At 41.7% G+C, this 25168-nt stretch overlaps 1 protein-coding gene across 1 annotated transcript in view; it reads right to left on the bottom strand.

Annotated features, from left to right (window-relative positions):
• Window positions 1-24747, bottom strand: part of LOC131886120 (uncharacterized) — a gene marked incomplete at its 5' end in the record, with an annotated part of 29863 nt that extends 5116 nt beyond the window's left edge. The window contains 3 exon segments of the mRNA XM_059234360.1: window positions 9376-9518; window positions 11674-11813; window positions 23774-24747. Of these exon segments, the coding sequence (XP_059090343.1) occupies window positions 9376-9518; window positions 11674-11813; window positions 23774-24747 (1257 nt within the window).
• Between the last annotated feature and the right edge of the window lie 421 nt (window positions 24748-25168).

Below are 25168 nucleotides of genomic sequence, written 5' to 3'. Positions count from 1 at the left end.
GAGTCAAGCATGGGCTCCAACTCAAATTTGTTTGTGTTACAAGTGGATATGAAACCCTGTTGAAACAAGGATATCCCCTGCCATCTGTCAGGATTCTTCTTGAAAGGACAGAACACATCGAATTTGAGCCTGGAATACTGGATGAAGTATTTGAGATGCTGAAGCTGAAGGCTCAGGTTAACGAACCAACTGAAACTGAACTCTTTATTTAAAATCAGCTAGGCTTTCACGTAATGTCTCGAACACTTACCATGTTCTTGACCCATATGAAGGACTGTGTTGCTTAACCATGGATGAATTCGCAGTCTCAACATCAATTAATTTTGATTCTAAAGCAGATAAGTTTGCGGGCGGTGTCACATTGCCAGGTCACTGCGACATGGGATCATCAAATATGGCATGCTGGAAATGATTTGGTTTAGATGTTGAGAAAAATTCGGATTGGATCACCTCAATTTCCCATCCTTCGTTAAATGTCCCACACATCTTGAAGAACTTGAGAGGACTGCTTTGCAGTGGTCAAACCATTACTTTACCAGACGAAGTTGTCAACGCAGCCAATCTCCCGAGCTCCCAAGGTGTGTTTGAGCCATCTTCAAGCCTTAGTGAACTTCGATGACGGCAAGAGTCTGAAATCTTCCTGGGAAGATTCTTGCGCCATCCCATTTTGACAAGATGTCTGTGCAATCAGCAATAGCCGTTTGGTCACCTTAACTGAAGTAATAGGCTGAAATTTCTAGTGGAAAAGCATGATCACAGCAAAGATCTGCTTTCAACTGCTTGGTTTGTTGGTGGTGTCTGTCGGTGATTTGGTTTGGCCAATTCCAGAAAACCTTGATTGGCCCTTAGTTTCAAACGAATGGAGAAGTACCATCACGTCATTGCCTTTCTCAAAAATGTGATCCTCCTCTTCAAAGAACTGAAAGTGGGGAATTTTGAGAAAGCCAAATGGAAACCCACTCAAACCGGCGTTATTATGGCTAACACCACCTTACTGGCATTGCAAGATGTGTCAGCGTGGTCCGAACAAAAGCACCCCTTCCAACTCCTAAGCAAGAGAAATACGCATTGAAGAATATATCAATCAGCCAGTACACGAAGGAAAAAAAAGAACAGTTCTTACGAATATGCGGACAGCACCGTTATGGTTGATTTTCTTAAGAAGAAGAAAATCAGAAGAGTGAATGAATGGCTCTGACGTAATCCTTCAACAAAATTAGGAAAACGATGAAAATGACAGCACCAATGAAGAGGACGATAAAATCCTAGTACCTAAACCAAAACTTTATAATGATCAACTTTTGGAGGAGCTTGGATCGAAGGCGGTGTGGTGTTTTACGTGGCTGGGCATTGCATCAGAAGAGTGCCCCAACAATACGTAACGTGCGATGCATGTCTCTCATCGTTATCAATGAAGAGCATGGAAAATGAAGAAGTTCTTTAACCCTCACCGTCCTAAAGGATTGGATCGGCAATAGTCTTACTTATTGTCAAACTGAAGTCTTCAATGAGGTCTTTATGAGGGCAGAGGGAATTTTTCGGACATTCGTGTCTACTGGACTGTTAGAGGGTTCTAAAGTCAAAGCAAGACTTTTGAAATCCTTTGGGGACCACAAAGTCACGAGAATACCCAATTGTCACAACATAGTCCAATCTTTGGTTAAACAATACTTTAAAACAAGATTGCATTGCTATGGAAAAGATGAGAAGAACAAAACGTTGTCTACTTTAAAGAATAAACGAAGTGGCCATGAAAGAGCAAGTAAAAGCTTGCAACTGCGGAAGAGTGTGGCCAACATTGATTGCTTCGAATTAATTATTGTCGTTGACGTTATCATTTTTGTATTGTTGTTTTCTCTGTGAACGATCTGTAACAAATATATCTCTTATTTGCCGAGTCTTTTTTGCCTGATTATTGAGAATTGTTAGGCAAAAGGGGATCACAAAAAGGCAGGACAATCGTTATGTTGGCCAAAAACATGGCTTTATTTCAAGGGTTTCTTACTTTTCATACATTAGCGGTTCTTGCACCAGTGCCAATCGACCAAAAGAGGCATTGATGAGATCCTTGGTATTTTATTTCCTAAACCTACAGTCTTGTCAGCCTTTGGCAATTTCGAAAGGTGTAGATATTGCGTGAGGAACTTGGTGTATGTGACAGATTAAGGTTGTTCACTGACTTGACTCGTGTGAGAACTTTCTACCTTTTGAAAGATATAACCTCACATGAACTGTCTGTCTCAATGAAGTCGGCAGAACAATGGGGTCTCGGGTCGTCCTCTTCACCACCAGTGGACCCCCTTGCGGAATGCCAATGGAAGGAAAGTAGCAGGGGGATAGGTCCTCACCAGAACGAATGGAGCATCAGAGCGCTTCATAGATGTTGGCCAGCAGGACACAGATTGAATGCGGAACTCTCCACAGTTGGAGTTAGAGGAATTACCGCGTTCAGTGCACCCTATCCAATCCTTTGGAGAAATCCACAAGGCATCCATACACTCCTCTTGTTGCAGATGCTGGAATGCACAATTTCCTAGAGGAGAATAACTGCCTTGGTTGTAGAGCAACTTCTCCGGAAACCGAATTGGAACCCTGGAACGAGATTCCTTTGTTCGGCCTATCTGTAGTTGCGGGGAGCTAGTACAGCAGACATCATCTTCAAGAAGGGGCTCTTTGAATGGTTGTCTGGAATGTCCCTGGGCCCTTTCTTATGGATGAAGATGATGGCTGCATCCACATGGAATGGAAGGCGAGGCTGAAGAGTTTTTGGAGGAGTGGCTGGGCTTGGATCCGGAAAAGTGAAACAAACGGAATGTCAATGATAGATCAGCTCACGATCTGAGCATTCTCACGGTGGGCACCAAAGTGCTAGTGCAGCACCCAGTAAGCAAAGCATGGGACACCCATGGCACTATCTCAAGTGTCTTGGACTCAGGCCGATCTTACGATGTGGTGTGTGAGGCAACGGGAAAAGTATATATGCGAAATTGGAGATTCCTACTCTCAAGGGAATACTACGGCCGGCCATTCGCCGTTCAACTCGCCTACAGAGAAGACACAATGCCAGTGTCTGAGTGATAATCCTTTTCAAGATGAACAGTAACATGGCAAAAGCTCCGGAGGTGCGAGAATAAATAGTGGAACAATCCTCTGGAACACATCTGTTGGAGCTGCTTGGACGAGGAAGGCAAAGTCAAAGTTGTAGAAATGGTGGGAGACGCAGATGATTGTTCAGGTAAATGGTTCACTAGATTTGCAGGGGATGTAGAAGTGGTGTTAGGATCCTGAGAGATCAACGATCGCCAAGAACTCGGCGTTTCTTTGCAGGATTTTCCAGATTTTTCTGAAGATACACAGGGAAGGCTTTGAAAATACTGGGAATCGCGTCAGATTTAAGAATACGATATTTAATGTTCGAGAGGTCTTTGTAATCTGAAGGCACAAAGTGCCCAGAACAAACAACATCAAATTCTGATGGATTGAAGTTCAATCGACGAAGAGTTTTGACCCATTCCTGGCGACGCTTGGAATCCTTCGGAAAATGATAAAGGTGATACCGAAATCCTTTTGGAAACGATTTTGACAGCCGTATGCACCACAACTCTTGACCATCTTCAAGGAAGTTGGATTTTTTATCACTGTTAAGTAAGGAAAGATGAGATGAAAGATAGTGGAAACTGGCCCGGGGCACTCCGAATTTCTTGCTTGTTTTGCCACTGACTTCTTTATGTTTATTTTCGCTGTATAGCGCAGCTTTTCAGCTGATGGTCAGCCCTGAATTTTCAGACTGGGCAGGCTCTCCCTTTTGGCCGATACGGCCCGAAGTGTCCACTCAATAGTATTCTCTTTGGGTTTGTTTTCAAAAGGAGGCGGGCAGGAAACAAAAATTTAGGGCCTGTGAGGGTTCGGCTAGCCAAACTGTGTTTCGTCGTACCCTTTAAAATGTTTTAATGGTTCTCATTTTCTAACAAATGCACACAAACGAACAATCCTCTATTTTTAAATGGTTCAAAGATGTAGGCATGTGGTGTTTTTCTATCAATCCTTATGCTCAAAAACGATAACTTGGCTTTAATGCCAAAATAAACTCGAGCCCTTAACGTTTTGATTTCTTGGCAGTTGGGCAGGCCAGGGCTAGATCGAGATTTTCTAGACAACCACGTGGTCGGAGAGGTTGCGAGAATCCACCTCGATGGTTGTCCCCCGTTACGATGTCCATGGCTTATCCCCTGACTTCTTGACCGCTTGACCTTATGCAATCAATCTGAGTTGAGAATGTCGGTCGACGCAGAATATAAAAGAGTCTTTGAAGGGGTCAAGCGGATAAGCGGTGAAGCGGATAAGCCATGAAAATATCTGGTGTTATATGTTGAAGAGTCAGTTTCTTTATTGTATTTTTTTTTTGCGGACTTCCTTACCGCTACCGGGGTCCCAGCAGTTCAAGAGGACAAGATTATTCATTTTACTTGACTTTTATTTATATATATAATTTGATCGACCAACGAATTGGAGTTGGCTGATCTGGCTAATCCTTGAATATAAGGTTGATCCGGAATATTAGTCAAAAACTTGAAAATTGCAGTTGAAGTTGGTTTTCTTGTTCTATTCAATCAGTTTAGTTTCGCATTTTCAATACAAATTAGGTGTAACTCGAATGCTAAAGACGCATAAACGAAATGACCATTTCTGAGAGCTAAAAACAACTGGCTTTTGGATAGCGTGTGTACGTCAACACAATCAACCATAACATTCCGTAGTTATATATTATGAAATAAAAGGAGCAATCAAAACGTAAATCTAACACCAACCCTCACTCCGGAGGTTAGGGAATGAATAAAAGCTGGATTTGTGGTTGGATGAAACATGGAAATTAAAATCAAGCTCCTCTCGCCATGTTCCAACTTCATTTATCCCAAGCTGGGGAACAAATCGGACTTTTTTACGTGAAATTCTGGAACTCCAACGTGGTAGATTCTGGAGAGCTTCTCCATTTACGAGTGGTTTCAGAACTTCGTCAGAATCAGTTTTTTTTGTGATGGAGTAAGTCGTATTACGCGGCGAATACGCCGAAAACAACCAGCAGGAGTACTAACACCAGATTGTCGCCACCAACGATAACGCCTTCATCATGCCTGGTGCCAATAACTGGGTGTTGATAGAGAACACTACCAATTGTCAGAGGCGTTAGGTTGTGGCCACGGTCATATCGTACGCAATTTCAGGCGCTTTGTTTCTTGCATTGGAAAAGCTTAGATTAGGAGGAGTAGAGGGTCGCATATCGAGGAGGATAGGTAAGGTGGGACCATGGAAACCATAAGCAGGGGTAAAAACATCTGTACGAGATCCATGTTAGGAATGCTGGCAGAATTCTTGTCCCATAATATAGTCAGTTTTTTTAGAAGTAGTTTCACAGACTTTCCGACCCTCTCTGCAACACCATTGCTGAGATAGTTGTAAGGTTAAGGAGTCTCGTGAATAATTCCAATTTTTCGGAAGTGGATAATGGTTCAAGGAATTTCATTTGTATTTGGGGTGCTAGGGTCGGAGGGGTGAACCTCGCCCGGCCAGCGAATCTTGCAATCACAACGTCCTTCTATTATTCCGATTATTTCAGTCGAACCAATGACGCCCATTACTGAATATGTTTTCCTGCATTTCCCTTTTAACTTTATTCATATGTAGACAAAGTGTTGTTCATAACGCGCAATAGTGGCGTAACTTCCGTTACATTACCTATTCCTTGTCGAAAAAATACAACAGTGAGTGCTTAATCACCCATTTCGTTCCAAGGAACTCCGAAGTTCCCTCCTACTACTTATGGCTAGCCCCTGGTATGGACGCAACATTACCAATTGTCATCACACAACCTATGAAATTCACATTTCTAGCGCAAGAGGCTCGATGAAATTGGGTGGAGATTCGGTAGTGACCGGAGTACAAGAGATCCACAATAGCACTTCGGGTTGGTCGAAGTACAAACAACCATGATCTGGCAAAAACAAGAACTGAATCGACCCGTAACGATTTTTTCAGGCCACGATCCATCAATATATAGGGAGCGGGGCGTTATTGGCAACTGCCGTACGCATGCGCATGTACTCGTCATCTATCCCATTGTAGAAGATAGAAAGGCCAGGATCATTTTCCCGAATAACACAAATCAGAACCTCCCAAGGTCAGCAATGGCATGTTTCTTGCCGGCTGATCACTGGACTCTAAATATGTATGGCGGCAACCTCTGTCGAATTCGTTGAAGACGCTCATTGACAACTGCAAGCAACTCCCGCATAAAAACACCAAGCAGTGGCCAATGAACCGTGACAAAGAAAAACACTAGCAAGAGCTAAATCCGGAAAACATGAGCCAAGCTGAATTTCTAATCCCAAGAAGGATCTGGGCCCGTATTCTCAATTCCCACTTGAAGCAGGATTTTAAGTTCAGTCTCAAGCACCAAAGTTGGACTTGATGAAGATTCTCAAAGATTTTAGAGTTGTGCTTGGCCGAGCTGAACTTGGTATATGCATGTTGTCTAGAGCGGAAGCAAATTCCTCATTTTCATACAGCATGGCCAAATTCAGGGCCAAGCATAAACTTGAAAAACCGAACAAATCGTTTTGAGCCTAGATGCCTTCCTGTATGTCAACTTGATTCGTGCAGGGTTCCAAGTGAGTTCAATTTCATGTTTAAACCAGCTTTTATCCATATTTGAAGTTCTTATAACGTCATTCACAATTCCCAAGACTGTTCCAATCAATCTTGAAAGATTGCACTCGGCAGTAGAAGAAAGAGTGACTAGGAATACGGCTCGTTTCTGCAGCGTTCCAGCACTAATTCAGTTCGACTGAGGGCAAGATCAAGAGTGGGAGCCTGCAAGGCCAAATCATCAATGATTTTCAACAACCAATCACCCAAACCTACAACTGCGCGATCAGTCCAAATATTGAATTCGTTTGAACTTAAATGAGGCCCATGGGTGCTAATGTGTACCGCCATTTGCCAGATAGCAACAAGAATCCCGTGAGAAGGGAGCTATTTTCATCCTGTGGTACCTGAAAATAGCCGTGCACCGCATGAAGTTTGATGAACCAGGGCTGTTCGGTTGTACTCTATTCATGACATTGTTGGCTAAATAAAAGGGTTGGATAGCCTACTTAAAACTTTATTTATTTGGCGGTAGTTAGTAAAAGCCGGTCCTTTTTGCTGCCAGGCAGACAAAAAAAAGTGTGCAGGGCTAGTTCATTCGGTTGGGACATTGCCGGGCACAATGACTCAGGCGGCGGCTAATTCTTGGATCAACATCAACATCTTTTGGAAGTGGAGCTGCGTCATCCGTGCAATTGTAACTCAATCTGGTTTGATATTTTTCCGTTCATCTAATTCAATCTTCATTTTAGGACCCTTCATTTCTCCTGATACCTCCCCCAAATGCTAGAGCATCTGAAAATGGGGAGATTAAGCAAAGTAATTCGGCCGTGACAAAATCCTAGTCCACTCAATCTGCACAATGATTCATCTGTATGTTAAGATGTCAATGTTCTTTTCTTCAAACTGAGTCAAAATTTCACTTTCAAAGGGATCAGCTCTCACTTGGCTCCATTTAATTTCCTCTTGTGGCAGTTCCGGGCATCGACACGTCTAATATTGGTCATTGAATGTGATGGATACGGGAAGGCTTTGGGAATGACCTTAAGTTCAACCACGTCATGGTAACCAACTAAGGGTGATCTGGCCAAGTCTGGGGAAACAACAATTTGTTTTCCCATGTCAGTCTTGGCGGTAAACTTGATACAACTGCCATTAGCGAGTTGTTTATCTGCAGCGGTAACAAGCCAACCAGATGGCGGCCGCACGCTTTGTCCCTCTGCCATTGACATTGAAAATATGGATTTTCCTGCCCCAGTGTCGGGTATCACACACATCCTGCGCAGAATTACCATGTGTACGGTGTAGAGGGAAGAGGTTTGGAGCTGGTGACGGCCTAAATTGAATTAGGCCGAACCACTGAGGGGTTCCTGGGGCAGTCTCACGGCGAACAATTGACTACTCTCGCGTGTGCTCTCACCAGAGGACGCTCGACACATCTTCCCAATGTGTCCAAACTTATGACAGCGATAGCATTCCACGTTCTTGGCAAAGCAGGCGCCTGCGTGATTCTTGCCACACAGCGAGCATGGCAAGATCACGTCCATGACGCCTAGGGGGAGCGCCTCTTCTCTGTCTCTTTCATCAGCCTCGAACTACGCTGCCCTTACCTATTTTTGCCTATGTTGGGTCTTCGATTTCGGATTATTTGTAGTAAAGGGCCTCATCTTCCTTAACAGCCCGGAATAAATTGACGACTAATCTATGGTCATTTTTTGGAGTTCGGCCCCACGACTCATCTTTTCCAAATTGTTAATGTATGTGGTGAGTGGCATGTGAAATGGCTTCTTGTAGCGGAATCATTGTATATTTTCTCTTACATAGTAGTTAAATTTCCAGGCAATGAGCTTCTAGGGCCAGGTAACAAACAGTGATTGGGTCCTAGTTTGTTTACCTTGCTTCCACAGCGGTTGCCGGTTCTAGTTGCAATCGTCCAAGGAAGAGCCGTCGCTGTTCTGGCAATATTGGTACCAGCATTGGATACAACATTATATGATTTGAATATAGAGATCCAGCTCCTCATTTCAGGAGGGGTTGCGTTTTCAGTTAACTCTACTTGGCGGAACTCTGATACAATTGAAGGTTTGCGCTTCTCGTGATGGTTTGTCACGGTTACAGGCTTGGACAGAAGCCTTAAAACCGTACGGAGAGCTGCCGTTAGAATCTGTGTGGCTTTATTCTTCCATGACAGATTCATCCAACTCAAACATCTCATATGTACTTGAGGCACGAAAGAAAAGCGACATTCGTTTATTCTTTGTATTATAAACATTTAGCCAGAAGTTGGAAAATGAACATTCAACATTTATCTCCAAAAAGAAAAATGTAAGAATTATCTATCTCGAGCCTATACTCAAAATTTACTATTAAGTTGGAAATGAAATGAAACCCATAAACCAATTTGAATTCACCGAGATATCGACAAACGAATTCAGATAATAGTCTGTTACCTTTGACTAAGAGTCTCGAGCTAACAAAATGTGATGACTATTCTCAAAACTTACTTGCGGTTGAGGGGCTCCATATCTGGTCCACCATGATGTTGCACGATATTGGACAAATATTTAAGCCTTGTTTATTGGGCCTCAATAAACAAGAATTTATCTTTAGAAAATTTCATTAAGAGTCATGGATATGAAGAAGACTTAAAACTTAAGATCATAATCTAAAGACTGATTTTTTAATAAAAATCTTTGGAACTTGGCTCATTCAAGGATTTAAAATAAGACCTACCCACAGCAGCAGTTGTTTGTCGGTCCAATCCAAACCCAACATGATCAGCATGAGCCGGCGTTCGATCTTCAAATAATATTTCTCTTTCGATCAACGAGCGTGGTAGATACTTCAGGTTCTGTAATTCATTGATACCAGCATTTCTGAAACATTTAAATGCAATTTAACATGCAACTCAAACCCTAGGTCAGAACAAAGTCATGGTGTGTGCTATCACGTTATGGATTCAAGATAATCAGGGCCTCGGTTTGTAACTTTTCCTTTCTTTTATTAATCAAGGGGTTTCAAAACGTAGGCTCCATAGAATTGATTGGTTTAAAATGGCCGAATGTCAGGTGGCAACGCATGCTCATCCGTCGTCTCAATCAGGGTCGCGGAACTCTCCTTCCAGAGCGGGTGACCAGATTGTGAATATGGTGACCGCAAAGCCCTCGCAAATCAAGGAACAAATTATTTTTTATTTTATGCGATCGTCCTTTCCTTTCAAAAATAAAGTGAAGATAGAAATCTCAAAAGATGTATCAATCCAGTAATTCCAGAGGCAAGTCTTGGACCTGGAAATGCTACAACAAGTGATTTTGCTAAAAAATCAAAGGTTAATAATCGTCTACATAGTAAACAGCTCTAAAATCTCCGAAAAAAGAGATTCACCGGAACCTAGAGTTGGAGGATTGCCCTGCTTTTCCTAGATCTAAATTTCGACGATTTTGGGGGGGTTACTTAAGAATAACATTGCAGTATGCGCAAAACATCAAGTCTCACATGATGACAAACCGTCATGAGGAGAATCATGACGAAAATCATGAAATTGATCTTGATAACTTCAAGGTGTTAGTGGATTCGATTTTTCATTGAACACAAATAGAAAGTCGAACAGAAAGAAAGTTGAAAGGCACTGTGAAATCAAGGGGCAGAAACTGTGCGATTAGTCCCCTTAGAAGAGTACGATAGTGAGTTCAGGGCATCCTTGGGGTGGAATTTTGAACCTTCAAATCCGTTCCAAAACAATGCACTCATGGGTTCGGGATCCAAACCAAATACATTTTGATAAAAAGCCGTCTCTGAGAGTAAAATATGGCTTTCGGTACCCTTTAACGTACTTTAAATGTTTTAAACACTACTTTTCGAGCCACTATTTATATTTTCTATTGAAAAATATATAATTCAAATCTGTTGTTGCTATGGTTTGCAGTTAATGATGCCTGAAGAGTAACTTCAGTCTTACAACTAACCCTTGAGGCCCAAACATTTTCAAAGATGTACTTGTTTTGGATCAGGGACCCACGTAAACTGATTGTTTTGGAACGGAATGGAATGTTCAAAATTCCACCGCAATGGTGCGCTGAACTTACTGTCGTACTCTTCTAAAACAGAGCACTATGTACGATCCCAACGTACATAGATAACTTCATATATAGATCGATCAAGGGCGCTGCGATCGCATGTTTTCGTCTCAGCTGTCGCTGGTGGAAAAAATGTTTCATTCGTAATCAAGCTACTTAGGACAACTATGGTGCAAATTTGAATCGTTGACGGCTCGTCCAAATTCAGAGTAGAAACCCCTAATAAGACTCCTTGTCAAGCAATTTCTCTCGTCCAGCACGCTTCATAAAACGGGTTTGAGTAAGTTGTTCGACCACATTTTTAAGAACGAAATTTTGAAGAGGTTAAAATGGGGCTCAAGTTAAAGTTTTCATCCATGTGGTGGAAACACTTAACTGAAACGCAAGGAACAAGCCTGGGTTCAGGCTGACCTCCAGAGGTGTCCGATTTAACTAGTTTACGTATAGGCGCAATCATGTCACCCACATTCAAGCACATTGTTGGGAGATTGAAACGAAATTCCGAATGCCTCATCATTGCGTTGCAATTTCGGATACATTTTGTTACACTTTCGAGATGCGTTGCTAAACAAGGGCAATCAATAGAGTAGATGATTTGCTCTACTAATGTCCAAATCTTTTTTTTTTGACATGTTACGTGTATAATGCCCTAAAAAGCATGTTTTTTATTATTCTACCACTCTTTCTACCTGTGTATATGTGTAAGATTCAAAAGATATTAAGATAAAGAGGAATAACAAACGTTTCATGATAATAATTCAACTTGCCTGAAGCAAGATTTAACGAAATATCGTTGTCCCATTTCCACCAGCGTCAGCTGACCTGAAAACATGCTCATGCGGTACAGCTCCTGTTGAACTTAAGCATTCTAGTTATGGTTTTCTATGCCAACGTAGAAGACAACTTCAAAAGACCGAATAGCACTTGTGAAAGTCAAAATCACGCCTAGCTTTACCTTTTCCGCTTAAGAGGAGATTTTCCCAGCTCGCCAGTTGGGATACTTTGCTCTCCAGGTCGAATCCACAAAATTGGTCCGTCATTACTTTTGGTAGGATTCATATCATGAAGAGACGATAACTCTCCCCAGGGCATGGTCTGAAAGGAGTTCAAAATCAGATAAAACGCCATTAAAAGCATGTAAGACTTTTATAATACTAACAGCTACGTTTCACTTTTCTTCGATATAACTACAATTAGACAAGTACCCTTGAGAAATGAAGCCGAAACCAAACAGCTGACGTCAATCTATGAAGCAAAATTGTAAACAAGATGTCCACCCAATCTGCACAATGCATAGATTCAATTTGTCATTTATTCCAGTTTACCAATTCGTTTAACATGCTCCGATTTTGGTTTCGCTCAGCTCTCCCCAGTTCGAATAGTATGACCTTTTTTGAAGTGCTTTAATCAAATGAATAACGGCGCAAATTGACTGTCATGTTTGTATCACAGATATCTACAGATCCGACTGACTTCTCAATTTGCTGGACAAACCGTGCAGCTGACGGGAGCCAAAAGGTTAAAGTACCTCACAACGCTGACCTGAGTACCATGTAGATCAGAACAGCTACCTGAAGATTCGCCGAAAGCTTCGTTTCTGATTTGCAAAAAGCACTTGCTTATTGTCAATATGACAAGCATATCTTGTTCAATGGTTCAAGAAAAGTCATTCCATTACATGAAACAATACTGTGCACATGAGCAGAGAAGAAGAAGCAACAGGCACCGTTCTCATTAGTATACTCCTCAACTTTCAGATTGTTAATGCTCAATCTATTATTCTCTTTAAAATGTATGTTTGCCAAAACGCAGTCGAGGTAATCCTGACATCTCTGGTGCAAATCTGAATTGTTGACAGTATTTCCAATTTCTGAATAGAAACGCCATATGCAACTCTTTGCCATGCAAACGTTCTCTTCTAGCACATTCAATTAAACTGGTTTGAGCATGTTGTTTGAGCACTTTCTTTGGTCTGTCTCGCATTTGGGCTAACTTTTGGGTGGGTCAAATGACAATTTCTTGACCCACACAAAACAGTGCTACCAAAGGCTAAATTGGCGAAACACCTGAACTAGACGTTTCATTTTTTTCGAAAAATACAAAAACGAAAAATCGAAACGAAAAAGGGCTCTTTTTCGGTTTTTGAAAAATTACCGAAAAATTCATCGAAGTAGAAAGAACTGTGTTGGGTACTACACTACGACCGTTAAGTCCTTGCCACTTGAAAGAGCGCGTCATTGTGTCATTCACATACTATTGCTTGCTTTCAAATGTAAAGTTATGATTGCTGACTCCAATAATGCGAGTGAGTCTCTGCTACAACCACACGTTGGTTTCAGACCGTTACGAAACCTGGTGCCGTAGTTCTGTGGTTCTACCTGGAGGGCTTGTCCCTAGCCCTCTAGTTCTACCCATTTCTAGAGACTAAAGTAAGAGAATGGCAACGTCAACAAAAATGAGCATGTCTGTGATAAGACCGTTTTCTCGGTGCCTCATATTTCATGGGTTCTCTTTAAGGTTCCAATATTTGCAAACCTTTCCATGTCATGTTTAAGAAAAACTTTCAATTGGATTTCAACTATCCCCTTCCAAGTCTTATTATTTTTTTTTTTTTGGTTTGGTTTTTCACGGACTTTTCTAACCGCTACAGGGAATGTAATCCCCAGTACTATTAAAATGAAAGGTTATAATTCGTCTATTTATTACCTTTCAATCTTTATATGATATTTGGTCTACCAACGAATTTGAGTTGGCAGACCGAGCTAGTCCTTGAATGTAGGGTTGATCTGGTATGCTATCTAAAAATTTGTCCAAGTCTGACTTGAAAGATGCTACCGGATCAACAAGGCCTACGTATTCCCTACGAATATTAGAGGGAAGCAAATTAAACAATGAAGGAGCCCGAGAAAGAAGAGATGTGGACTTCATTGTTCGAACTAGCCTGGATTCTCGAAGACTTGAAGGTGCTCTCAAAACGCACATTAAGCCTCTACGGTCACTAGAATTGACCCTAAACCCTGGGTTGGGACAAAGCTCATGGATACTTTTGAAAACGTACAATATCAGATACCTTTCGTACCTTCTCTGAGTACTGTACAATCCCAACCGTTCTAACCTTTCCCAATACGAGAGCTCTCTCATTCCTGTGATGTTCCTAGTGAAACATCTTTGGACTTGCTCGACCTTTTGCAAACCTGCTGAACTCATTGGAGCCCAAATGGGTGAGGCGTATTCAAGATGTGGCTGGACAATCGACTTGTACAGAGTTAGCATCGTGATGCTATCTCTGGACTTAAACGTGCGATATATCCAACCACACATTTGAAAAGCCTTACCCACCTTCAGCTGGATATGCTCATCGAACTTTCCATTATTTTGGAGGACTACACCTAGATCTTTCATAGATGAGACCTGCTCAATATCTTTACCTCCATTATCTACGAGTGGAGTATTTAAAGGAGTTGACCCAAATGTCATTGAGCGGAATTTCATTCCGTTCAGGGCCATATTACTCTCAGTTACCCAAGAGTAGATTCGATTTAAGTCCTTTGCAAGGCTACTGGAATCTTGGCCATTCCTACCAGAAACTAACTTTGTATCGTCAGCATAAGAAGAGAGACTGGCAGTGATACTAAGCTTTTGAAGCGGGGCAACGAATATTATAAACAAGAGGGGCCCTAAGATCGAACCCTGGGGAACACCTGACTTGACATCATGTATGTCACTAAGGGATCCCTCAACCTTAACCAATTGCTTCCTACCAGAAATGAAACTTTTTAACCAATTGAGAACCCTGCCTTGGATCCCAATTTCATGGAGCCTGTTAACTAAAAGCCCATGATCTACCTTGTCAAAGGCCTTGGCAAAGTCGAGATAAACTACATCAACTGATTCATGACTCTCTAGTCCCTCAATAACCCGCTCAATATGTTCAATCAGTTGGGTAACCGTGCTAAAATGTGCTCGGAACCCATGCTGGCTAGGAGGAAGGACTTCATGAATATCAAGAAATTCAACAAGTTTGAACTTCATGATCTTCTCAAACACCTTCGCAATATTCGAAGTGAGAGAAATCGGCCTGTAATTACTGGGGAGCGACTTATCTCCCCCTTTAAAAATTGGAACAACATGAGCTAACTTTAGTGAAGATGGAAACTTGCCCTGATCCAAGATGCAGCGCATCAAGTACGAGAAAACAGGAGCGAGAACCAGTGAGCATCTCATCAGAAACTGAGATGTCACACCATCAGGACCAGGAGAGCTGGAAAGCCTCAAGTCCCTTATGGCCTCTAAAGCATCTTGATCTGTGACTACAAGATCATCTAAACGCTCAGCTTGACTAACCATGTCAATCTCAACAGACTCATCTTCAGAGCAATGAGCTGTTGCTTCCGAACTCAGTGGGGTTGAAAACACACTAGAGAACTGATCTCCAAGCATGTTAGCCATAGTCTCTACATTGCTAATGGCTGCCCCATCAACCTCAAAAGGCCCAACAGAGTGTTTCATTTTTCTCTTAGAGTTCGCATAAGAGAAAAATGCCTTCGGATTCGACCTGACCTCCTGAACCACCTTACTCTCAGTTTGTAACTGGTCATATTCGATGGAGGCCTTAATCTTACCCTGAACTACGTCCAACTTTTTTTGGAGACTAGCCACAATTACTGGATTCGAAGTGCTCTTCAGCCTTTTTGCTAGTTTGCAACTCTTTTTGAACAAAGTCTTCCTATATTTTGGAATTTTTGTCCGTGTACCGCCTTTCGGAACACATTCAGAGATTGCTAGACTGGAGCAAACTTCCTTAAAAACTGAAACTAATTTATCAATGGCTGCATTGATGGACGATTCCTGTTTCAGAATTGAAATTAGGCCAATTTCTTCTAATCTTTCTATAATCAACGGCCAATGTTCATCTTTGAACTTGAACTTAGCCAAACCGACCTTTTTGACCGGTTTTACTCTAGAGCACGCCGGCTTTTGAGTAATGGTCGACTCTATCTCGAGAACATGATCTGACAGATTGCTAGGTGTCACATGGACATACTGGATCAGATCAGGGTCATTGGAAAAGACCAAGTCGAGAACGCTATTCTCTTTAGTGGCTACACCAACGTGCTGGGAGAAATTGCGCAAGATCGCGAATTCTTCTTTTCGAACGACTGAGATGTCGATTTCGAAATGGGAATATACCCATCGGGACTAGCCTCCCACTCTACAACGCTAGCCGGAAAATTAAAGTCCCCTACAAAGAAAACATTAGAGCAAACTGCCTTACCCAATTCATTTCCAGTGAATTTGAGAGGTGACGTAAAAGAGCTTACTGAACAAGAAGGGGGTCTATACATTGTAACAATAGACAAATCAAGACCTCGAAGATGACAAACTAAGACCTCTACTTCTCCATTCGACATTTGTACATGACTAATGTGCAAATCATTCCTAACATATAGGCATACGCCCCCATGCGGGAATATGGGATTATCAGGGCGTATCCTATCACTACGAACTAAGTTGAAACCAACTATAGTTAGTTCTTCATCTAAGACCCCTGGCCGAAGTCAGGTTTCTGTGATAGAGATGAATGAAATCTCTCTCTCAACGGCTAGTTCTTCTAAGATCTGAACTTTTGTGCTGTCTTTTTTAGAAATCAGACAATGCACGTTCAAATATAGCCCCTTTACGGGCCTATCTTTTGACGGACCAAGTTCACAAGATCTTGGACCATCCTCTCCAACCGCAAAAAATCCCTCTTATCAACAAAGCTACGTTCTATTGGAGGCAAAGCATGAGCTAATCGGGATGGTTGGGATTGGGAAATGGGTTGGGCAGCTATTTTGAAAAAAAGTTCAAAGAGCTCTTATACATTTTAATTTGCTTTGATTCCCTCCAATTTTGAAAAGCAGCACTGTCTAGAGATTGTCTGAAAATTTTAAGTTTGAATAGTTCAGGCTCCCTTTTTGCTTTATTTCATACTTCATCTCCGAATTTTGTGATGACCAAAATTTGTGCTAATCAAGTACTTTGTATCCGTTTCTTCTCCGAAATAAGAGTGACAGGAAATGAGCAAAATCAAGACACCCTGGGTTCGACAAAAGGGAACCGATTTTCAGCTAAACACGAACATGCACTCAATAAAAAATGTTGGTGTGAATGTTTGTGCCCAACATGTATTTAATGAATGTCTTATATAAACTGATCTTGGATCGCATTAATGTCAAGGGAATGTGCATGACGTGCAAAACAAATTGGTGATCAAGACTTTAACATTGGAAGAATGTGCCACGGTCATCTCGTTAATTTTGACGGCAATCAATCAGATTCTTTGCAGCGAGATTGTTGACTTTGCATTCTCTTACTTTAGTCACTAACCATATCTACTTAACTTCGATATGGAAGACCATTTCTTCTTAGACGAAAATTTTCTTGTTTACAATTGTGCTACATGCCACCACCAAAGGCACCAGGTCATATGCATATGCATTTTTGAACGATATTTGGAGGAAAAAAAGGTAGATCCGGCACACCCTAAACCTTAACACCTATGGACATTTTATAGACACTTTAAGGAAATAAAAGTCAGTGCAATCGACCAGGGCATCTCTTTCAATCACCGAAATCAAATTATAAAGAAATCAGGATTTTTAGCAAGCACCACAACTTCCAATTGTTAAAGGCTTCAAATTTTCTCTTAATTTTAGATAGATTAAAGAACAGAAGTCTCCATCAGAGAGTTCGCGGAGGAGGATCAAACCAGCGACCTCTCACATGAAAGGCAAATTCTCTAATCACTGCACCACACCTCCCTTTATGAGGATGTCTTCCAAAGGCGAGATTCGAACTAACATCCTCTGGGATACTGTGCCGCCTTGGATACATCAGACCACTCCGCTATTATATATCATTAACTAGAAAGCATATGTATTCGGAGTTCTTTCAAAGCATACTAACTTTGGGCTTAAATATCCCTTCAGAAAACATAAGTCATATTTTGCTTGAAAAGGGCTTGTCTTGGATAACAAAACCGTACGTACATTCATGTTTACATTTCTGTTTTTCTTCATCCTAATCCTTTTCCTAATGTTAAATTGCAAAATGCCATCAATGCGCTCCATGGATATTGCCAAGAGAACGGCCTTCAAGTCAATAACATGAAGACGAAGGCCATGGTTTTCCATACAGGTCGTCTGTCTCCCACCTCCTTCCACATCAATAATAGTCCGATTGAAATCGTCAATAGTTTTAACTATGTCGGTTTCACCTTCTTCACCCAACTCTCATTCACCAATCACCTCAAATCCACAATAACTAAGGCCAGGGCCAGGATCGGATACATATGCAATAGACTTCCCATGAAGAATCTTCCCCTCCCTTCAACTCTTCAGGATCTTCGTAACCCCAATTTTTCTCTACGGCCTACACCTTTGGCTTCCCAACTTCGCCCAATCCGCCCTCAAATCCGCCGATGCCACCTACACCAAGTTCCTCAAGCGATACCTCTGCGTGCCCCAATATGCCAACAATGCATGGACACATTTTCTATGTGAAACCGAGCCCCTCACCATCGGGCTGGCAAGGTTAGTGTCCAACAGTGTTGGGAACCTGACCTTTCCGGAGGTGATGTCCGGACACAAGTTGTCCTTCCCGGTCAAGGACTTGCTAACACCTTATTGTCCTTGGCCCGACATCCCTTCGGAGTATTGGCGGTCACGTACCTTTGTCCGTCTCCCAGCCAAATGCCATCAGCGACGGGAGTTGACAAAGGATCTGTTCAATCTGGCCCTTCCACTCTACTGCAATAACCAAGATTTTCATCATTTACCACTACCTACCTGCCTTTGTACTATCCGTAACTCACTTCTTTCCTTTTTTTCATGTGCACTGAACCAATTCTAGTCATCTCTGCTGTGTTATCACTAGTCGAATGTTTCATCGTTTTAACCATTTTAGTGTCATCTTTTATTTCTTTATCCATATTTGTGTAAGTTGTTTACATACACAATTCTATTATTTTACAAGTTGACATGACCGAGAGTCGCATAAAAGATTTATATTCATAATGTTAAACCACAACCTTTAGAGGGACATTTACTCAGTATGGACCTTCAGGAGTGCTTGAGCCCGTTGAATAGGCGGGAAATAGATCGAACAATTTTGCGGTTTTTCGGCGCTGGCAGATTAAAAAAAAACAAAAACAGTTATTTGAGGCGTGCAAGATCAGAACGTTTACGTGGTTAGGAGTGGGCTCGAATTGAAATTTTCATCAAGATGGTGAAAACACTAAACGGAAACAGAAGGAGTAAGTCTCAGTTCAGGCCTACATCAAGAGGTATTCCTTTTCAATGTATAAACTGGTATGGTACTTAGTCTTCAATAGATCTGAGTGATTAAAGCACGGTACCATGAAGAAGCGACAACTAATATCTACGCAGTGAAATTTGAGTTGTTTGAGCACAACCTTCCCTTCTGACAACTTGAGGTTCGCATTTTGAGGAAATTGCTCCAACCAGAGTCAGTTGTACGAAACGCCACAGAGTTGCCTGAGGTGTCTTTCATGTGCAACCTTGGTCAATTTTTTGAGGATAGTTGAAACAGTCCGACGTTTTCGTTTCGTTCAGCTGAGCCTGGTCGAAGAGAAGGAACTCAAATTTCCCTGAATAGCAATTAGGTATCACTTCTTCATGGTCGCACGTTTCGCCCTTCAGCGCCAAAATCACTCATGTCGATTGCAGACTAGACACAGGACCAGTTTGTGCATTGAAAAACAACTTTGCGCATGTGCTCATAATAAGCATACAACTTAGAAATTAAGAGGTTGCGCATTACCTATCTGAAAGTTGAGGAGTATACTTATGAGAACGAGGCCTGTTGTTGCCTCTTCTTCTCTGCTCATGTGTTCAGTAATATTTCATGTTTTTGAATGACCTGTTTTATACCGTCATAGATATGCTTTGTTATCATATTGAAAGTAAGCACTCAGGGCTTTTTGCAAATCACCAACGAAGCTTTTGGCGAATCTTCAGTAAGCCATTCTGATCTACATTAAACTAAAGTGAACGTTGCAAGATGCTACAACCATTGTTTGGGTACATCCTTTCTGCTTCCATCAGCTGCACGGTTTGTCCGGCAAATTGAGCAGTAAATTGTATCAGTATAAATATGTGCGAGGGTAACCTGTCCCAGCATGTGGGCACCGCAACACGAGTCGACAGTGTACTAGATCTAGTACTTGCCAGTGATCCGGACATGATTTCTACTATCCAAGTAACCCCAACTGACCTCTCCGATCATAGCATTCTGGAAATATATACCACAATTCATGAAGAAAAAAAATCCCAAATCCCCCAAAAAGTCTCAAAAACTGGACTTGCCAAGTATTGCTTTCACGAAGAATGCTGGCCCTTGATAATCTTAACTATAGAATCTTTTGACCTTGTTCCCAAAATGGAACAGGAGCCTAACATTGACGATGCCATGACACTGCTAATAAGCTCACTTGAAGGGGCATGTGACCAAGTAGGAGTACCTCTTTTGGCGAATAAAGAAAATGAAGCAACTATTCCGAAACGGAGACAAAAGCTCTTCAAGAAACGGGTGTCATTTGTAAAGAGGCTGAAGTCCCTGGATGATGAATCATTCATATCCCAAAATATTAAGAATAAGATCAAAAACATCGACATTCTTTTGAAAAATTCGCTGGACAAGGATCAGTTGTGGAAAGAGAGGAAAGTTGTCCAAGATGTTAAACTCGACCCAAAAGCGTTTTACTCATACGCCAACTCCAAACGGAAAGCCAATCCCCCTGTAGGGCCCCTTAGACAATCGAACAATGAAGAAGTATCTAATCCAGTCAATTTAGCCAATATCCTTTGTAATCAATTTGCCTCTGTATTTTCAATCCCAGTTGATCATGTAGCAATGGACCCCCCTTAGGAAACAGCAATTCCTCGTTAGGAAACATTTTCATCGATGAGCACGATGTTCGTAAAGCCATTGAAGACTTGAAGTTTTCGAGTGCTCCAGGCCTGATGGCGTGACAACCAGTTCCTTAAACGCACCGTGCAGGTCGTTGCTCCAATACTAACGCACTTTATGAATAGGTCATTATCAGAAGGTCGGGTGCCCATCCAATTAAAAATGCCCATATTGTGCCAATTTAAAAGGAGGAGAATAGGGGTATACCTGCAATTATAGACCAATATCCCTAACGTCAATATTTGCCAAGGTCATGGAAAAGTGGTTAAGGAAAAACTTCTACGATACCTTGACAAAAAAGGTAGTATTCCTGACCACAACATGGGTTTTGTATCTCATTTTAGCACAGTGACTCAACTTATTCAACATTTTGACGACGTAATGAGGACTACAGCATAATGAATGTGTTGATGTTATTTACTTGGACTTTGCTAAAGCTTTGACAAAGTAGACCATATTCTACTTTTAAATTATTTAAGTAAAATAGGTATCAATGGAAATACGTATTCTTGGATCAAAGAGTTCCTGACCGACCGTACCCAAGTTGTTCGAGTTGAAGGGTGCTTAAGTCGCACTTGCCAAGTCTCATCCGGAGTTCCGCAAGGTACTATACTAGGCCCAATCCTCTTCATACTTTTTATCGCACCACTACATGATTACCCCTTGCGTCTGTAATCTCCTCTTATGCTGACGATACCAAGCTAGTGTCTGGAAGAAATACAGCGAATGGGACAGAGTTGCAAAGCGACTTAGACAGAATATATGATTGGGTTCAAGCACAGAACATGGAATTAAATGGGATAAATTCCGTATTATGACATACGGCAAGTTGGTACTGACCCCCCTATTTATATCGATAAATTACCAGAACCCAATCGAATCGGTAAATTCAATCAAGGATTCGGGATAATCCTACAAGACGATGGTAAATTTGAAGAGCATGTACAGTCAAAAGTGACCAAAGCCTTTCAGACTTGCGGCTGATATATCGAACATTCAAGTCCAGAGATGTACTGACTATGAAAACCCTGTACAAATCAATAGTCCAGCACATCTTGAATACGCTTACCCAATCTGGGCCCCCATGACCGCTGGGGGGTTAAATAAGATTGAACGAGTACAAAAGAGTTTCACGAGATATATTGACGGGATGTCGAAATTAAACTATTGGGAACGCCTCAAATCATTGGGATTATACAGTATTCAACGTAGGTATGAACGTTACCTAATCCTGTATGTGTTTAAATGTCTCCATTCCCTTTGTCCTAACCGGGGATACGACATAGCGTTAGCGAGAGACGAGGAATTTCATGCGAAATGCGCCATAAAATCAATCACTTGGATAAAAAGATTGTGAGGGGCTTAAAACTTTCTTTTGTCTTAAACGGGCACGATTTGTACAACTTGCTGCCGTGCTCTCTTAGACGATTCTATGCATTAGATGACCCATTGTTAAGTTTTTAAACGTGACTTAGATCGGTTTTTGTTAACGATCCCAGACCAGCCCTACATTCAAGGGTGCCCTAGAGCGGCTAATTCAAACAGTTTGCACGACCAAATATTTTATAAATTATGACTCACCTTGACTTACAGAGAATTTCATTCCCTTGTATCGGTATACCAACCCGAGAATCTTTGAGAAAGAAAAAAAAATGCGCCCCTCAGACCGGGTCAACGAAAGAAGTACTCTTGAAAAAATGGCCAAGGCTGCCTGAGAAAGGCACGTATGCTAACTCTGGTTTGTCCAAGTTCTCCCTCCACAAAATACGCAAAATCAGCGTCCCACACTACATTGTTGCTTGGATTTCCTTTACTTCATATGGCTAATGGAAAAAGGTCCTTACACTAAACCTGCCCATGGAGTCCTTTTGGATTAGGGCTTTTTGAAACCCCTCTAAAAGACGTTTGAGGGTTGCGTTGCCTTATAATCGGGTACTTGATTGGAAAGAAAGCACTCTCTCATAGGGCATACATCTAATTAGGAGATAACTCTTTGCTCTAACGTCTACGAGGGTTTTGTAGAGCTTTCCTCTCCACGCCTGACGACCTTCATCTTCTGCCTAACAACCGCGGAGACTCGTTTATTCGTTCGGAGTCAGATGGCAGTTCTCTTGCTTGGCCTGTCATCTGATGATGGGTATCCCAACTTAGGGATATTCCATCTCTGTCGTCACAACCAACGTGCGACATTAATTCTTACATTACCCACGGGAATGATCGCAGGTTAGCCCATTTATGCTCTTCAAGCAGAGACTTATGCTGTAATTTATGTACATACTGCAAAGAAGCTTGGACTCGGCTAGCCTGGGTTCGAACCACTATTCGCTGATATGAAAGCAGATGCTCTACCAATACGGTACCGTAGCTAGCTTTCTACTCTCATGAAGAATGGCGAGCAGCTAATTTTTGAATTCTTAATGCGTCTTCCTTTTCTTTCATTTTTTGATGCTTTCCTTACTCATCGATTCTAAAGTTTTTACTTTACTTTGAACTCAACCATTTCGAAAGTAGTGAGCATTTCTGCTTGAAATAAAACATTTTTTTCTACCATTTCCTCTAGCTCTCACATATTTGAGCTTATTAACTACAGCAAAAACAGTGGGCTCCAGAAGGGAATCAATTGTTTACCAGGACATTTGCTTCAATTGAAAACGTGTCCTAATGTCAAAAATTGCGAGAAAACAATGTTAATTTCTTATATATTGAATGAATAAGCTGGTAAATTAATTTGGGTGCCTAAATTTTGTAACGATAAAAATTCAGCAAAGAGGCTAAAAACTACATTGCAGCAATTCTTTTTGCATCATTAGACCTTGGTTTTGCATATTTACATCTTTATTGCGTATTTCCACATTTTAAATCAAGTTTGGACACCTTTTTTCAGGTTATTTTCGCATTTTTTACAAATTAGAAAAAAAAGATTTTTCGGCTATAAAGGCAACTTTTTTTTCGAGGTCTAGTACGATATTGAAATGGGAAACAGGACAAGATGATGAGTTGAGGGTGCAAACTAAATTACTACGCATTAAAAAGCTTCATTTCAATATTTATACGCGGTGACTAATCAAAAACTTACTACTTACCAGTCTAAGAAATGGATTTTCTTCCAACATGTCCAAAATGTCTGGAAAAAACCCTCCAGCTTCTTCTGATACCGTACCCACCAAGGAAATGTTATCCAAGAAACCATACCGGAAAGTTCCACTCTTATAATTCTCCCTCACTCTATCTCTATAATGGCTCATTGTCGTTGTTTCCATATCCCTGGGATGCCCAATAATTCCATGCTTGATAGTTAAGGAACCGTGTTGATCACCAAGGTACTCGAGAAAATCTGGCATTCCCCTAGCTGCTCCATGAACAATGGCACAGCAATACTTGGCGTAACCTTTTTCCTCGACAAATGCTTCGGCTAGAAATTCACGGGCCAATAGTTCTTTTTCTTCATCAGATAAAGAATCAATGTCCTCTTGCCATAAGTGAAGCACTTGGCCAAACCCATTGGGATAAGTTTCAACTCGCATCAAGTTACTGTAATGACGTGGACCATGAAGAGTTGAGTAACGGTTGGCTGCATTAAAACCTGAAGCTTGCGGGCCTGCACTAACAGAACGCCCCTCGTTCCATCCCACATATTTATTAAGTTCGCGATCTCTCCGACACTGAACCCCAATATGAGCCCGTTTGGGACGCCTATTCGAGGAGTATGTTGGCTTTTGATTCGATTGCAAATAATGCTGTCTCACTTCACTTTCTTTCATTGATGTACAAGAAGAGGTGGATGCCTGGAGATGCTTACTCGAAGCTTGTCTGGGCTCTGCCAGAGGTCTATAAGATGAATTGCCACAATCGCTTAGCGATTTCATCGCTTCAAATTCTTGAGATCCGGTTCCAGTATGAACCCTATCCTTTGCGGGCTCCATACAACAAGACTTCAATGGCTGGGCTAAAATGCCATAAGAAGTGGTCGAGATGGGTGAGTGGTCAGAAGTTGGAGTAGATGGACTTGAAGAGGACATCTGAAGGTGTTGCAAATTGGTCCGGCTGAGCACAAAGGAATTGAGAGCATTAGTGCAAGCCGCTCCCTGCGCTGCTCCCAGTCCACTTTCATCCATATCTGCCAAGGATTCTGCGGGCATTTCCATTGCAACGGGCGTTCCAAATTAACAATATGTATGGCGATTGCACTTCAACGGGCTGCTAACCAAGAACAACCAAGTAATCCCAACCCATCCGCCCACGTTACGGAGTAAGCTGATTAGGTAGATAGTTAGTTAGCTGTGTTGGTAAACCCAAGAGCGGCCCCATCTACTCAATTGAGACGGGCTCGAGATCGATATTTCGATGAGCAGCTGGAATTGATGTCAAATCAATGCTAAGGCCTGATCCCTGGTCATCAAATCGGTCGTTCGATGGGGCGATTGGTGTGCTGCTTTGGGTCAGTTGAAACCAAACACCACTGAGGGACGAAAATGAGC

The sequence above is a fragment of the Tigriopus californicus genome, chromosome 9 (assembly GCF_007210705.1).
Source record: "Tigriopus californicus strain San Diego chromosome 9, Tcal_SD_v2.1, whole genome shotgun sequence".
In the NCBI taxonomy this organism is placed as follows: domain Eukaryota; kingdom Metazoa; phylum Arthropoda; class Copepoda; order Harpacticoida; family Harpacticidae; genus Tigriopus; species Tigriopus californicus.
Note: the sequence above shows the minus strand (reverse complement) of the source record. Positions and strands in the feature narration are given on the sequence as shown.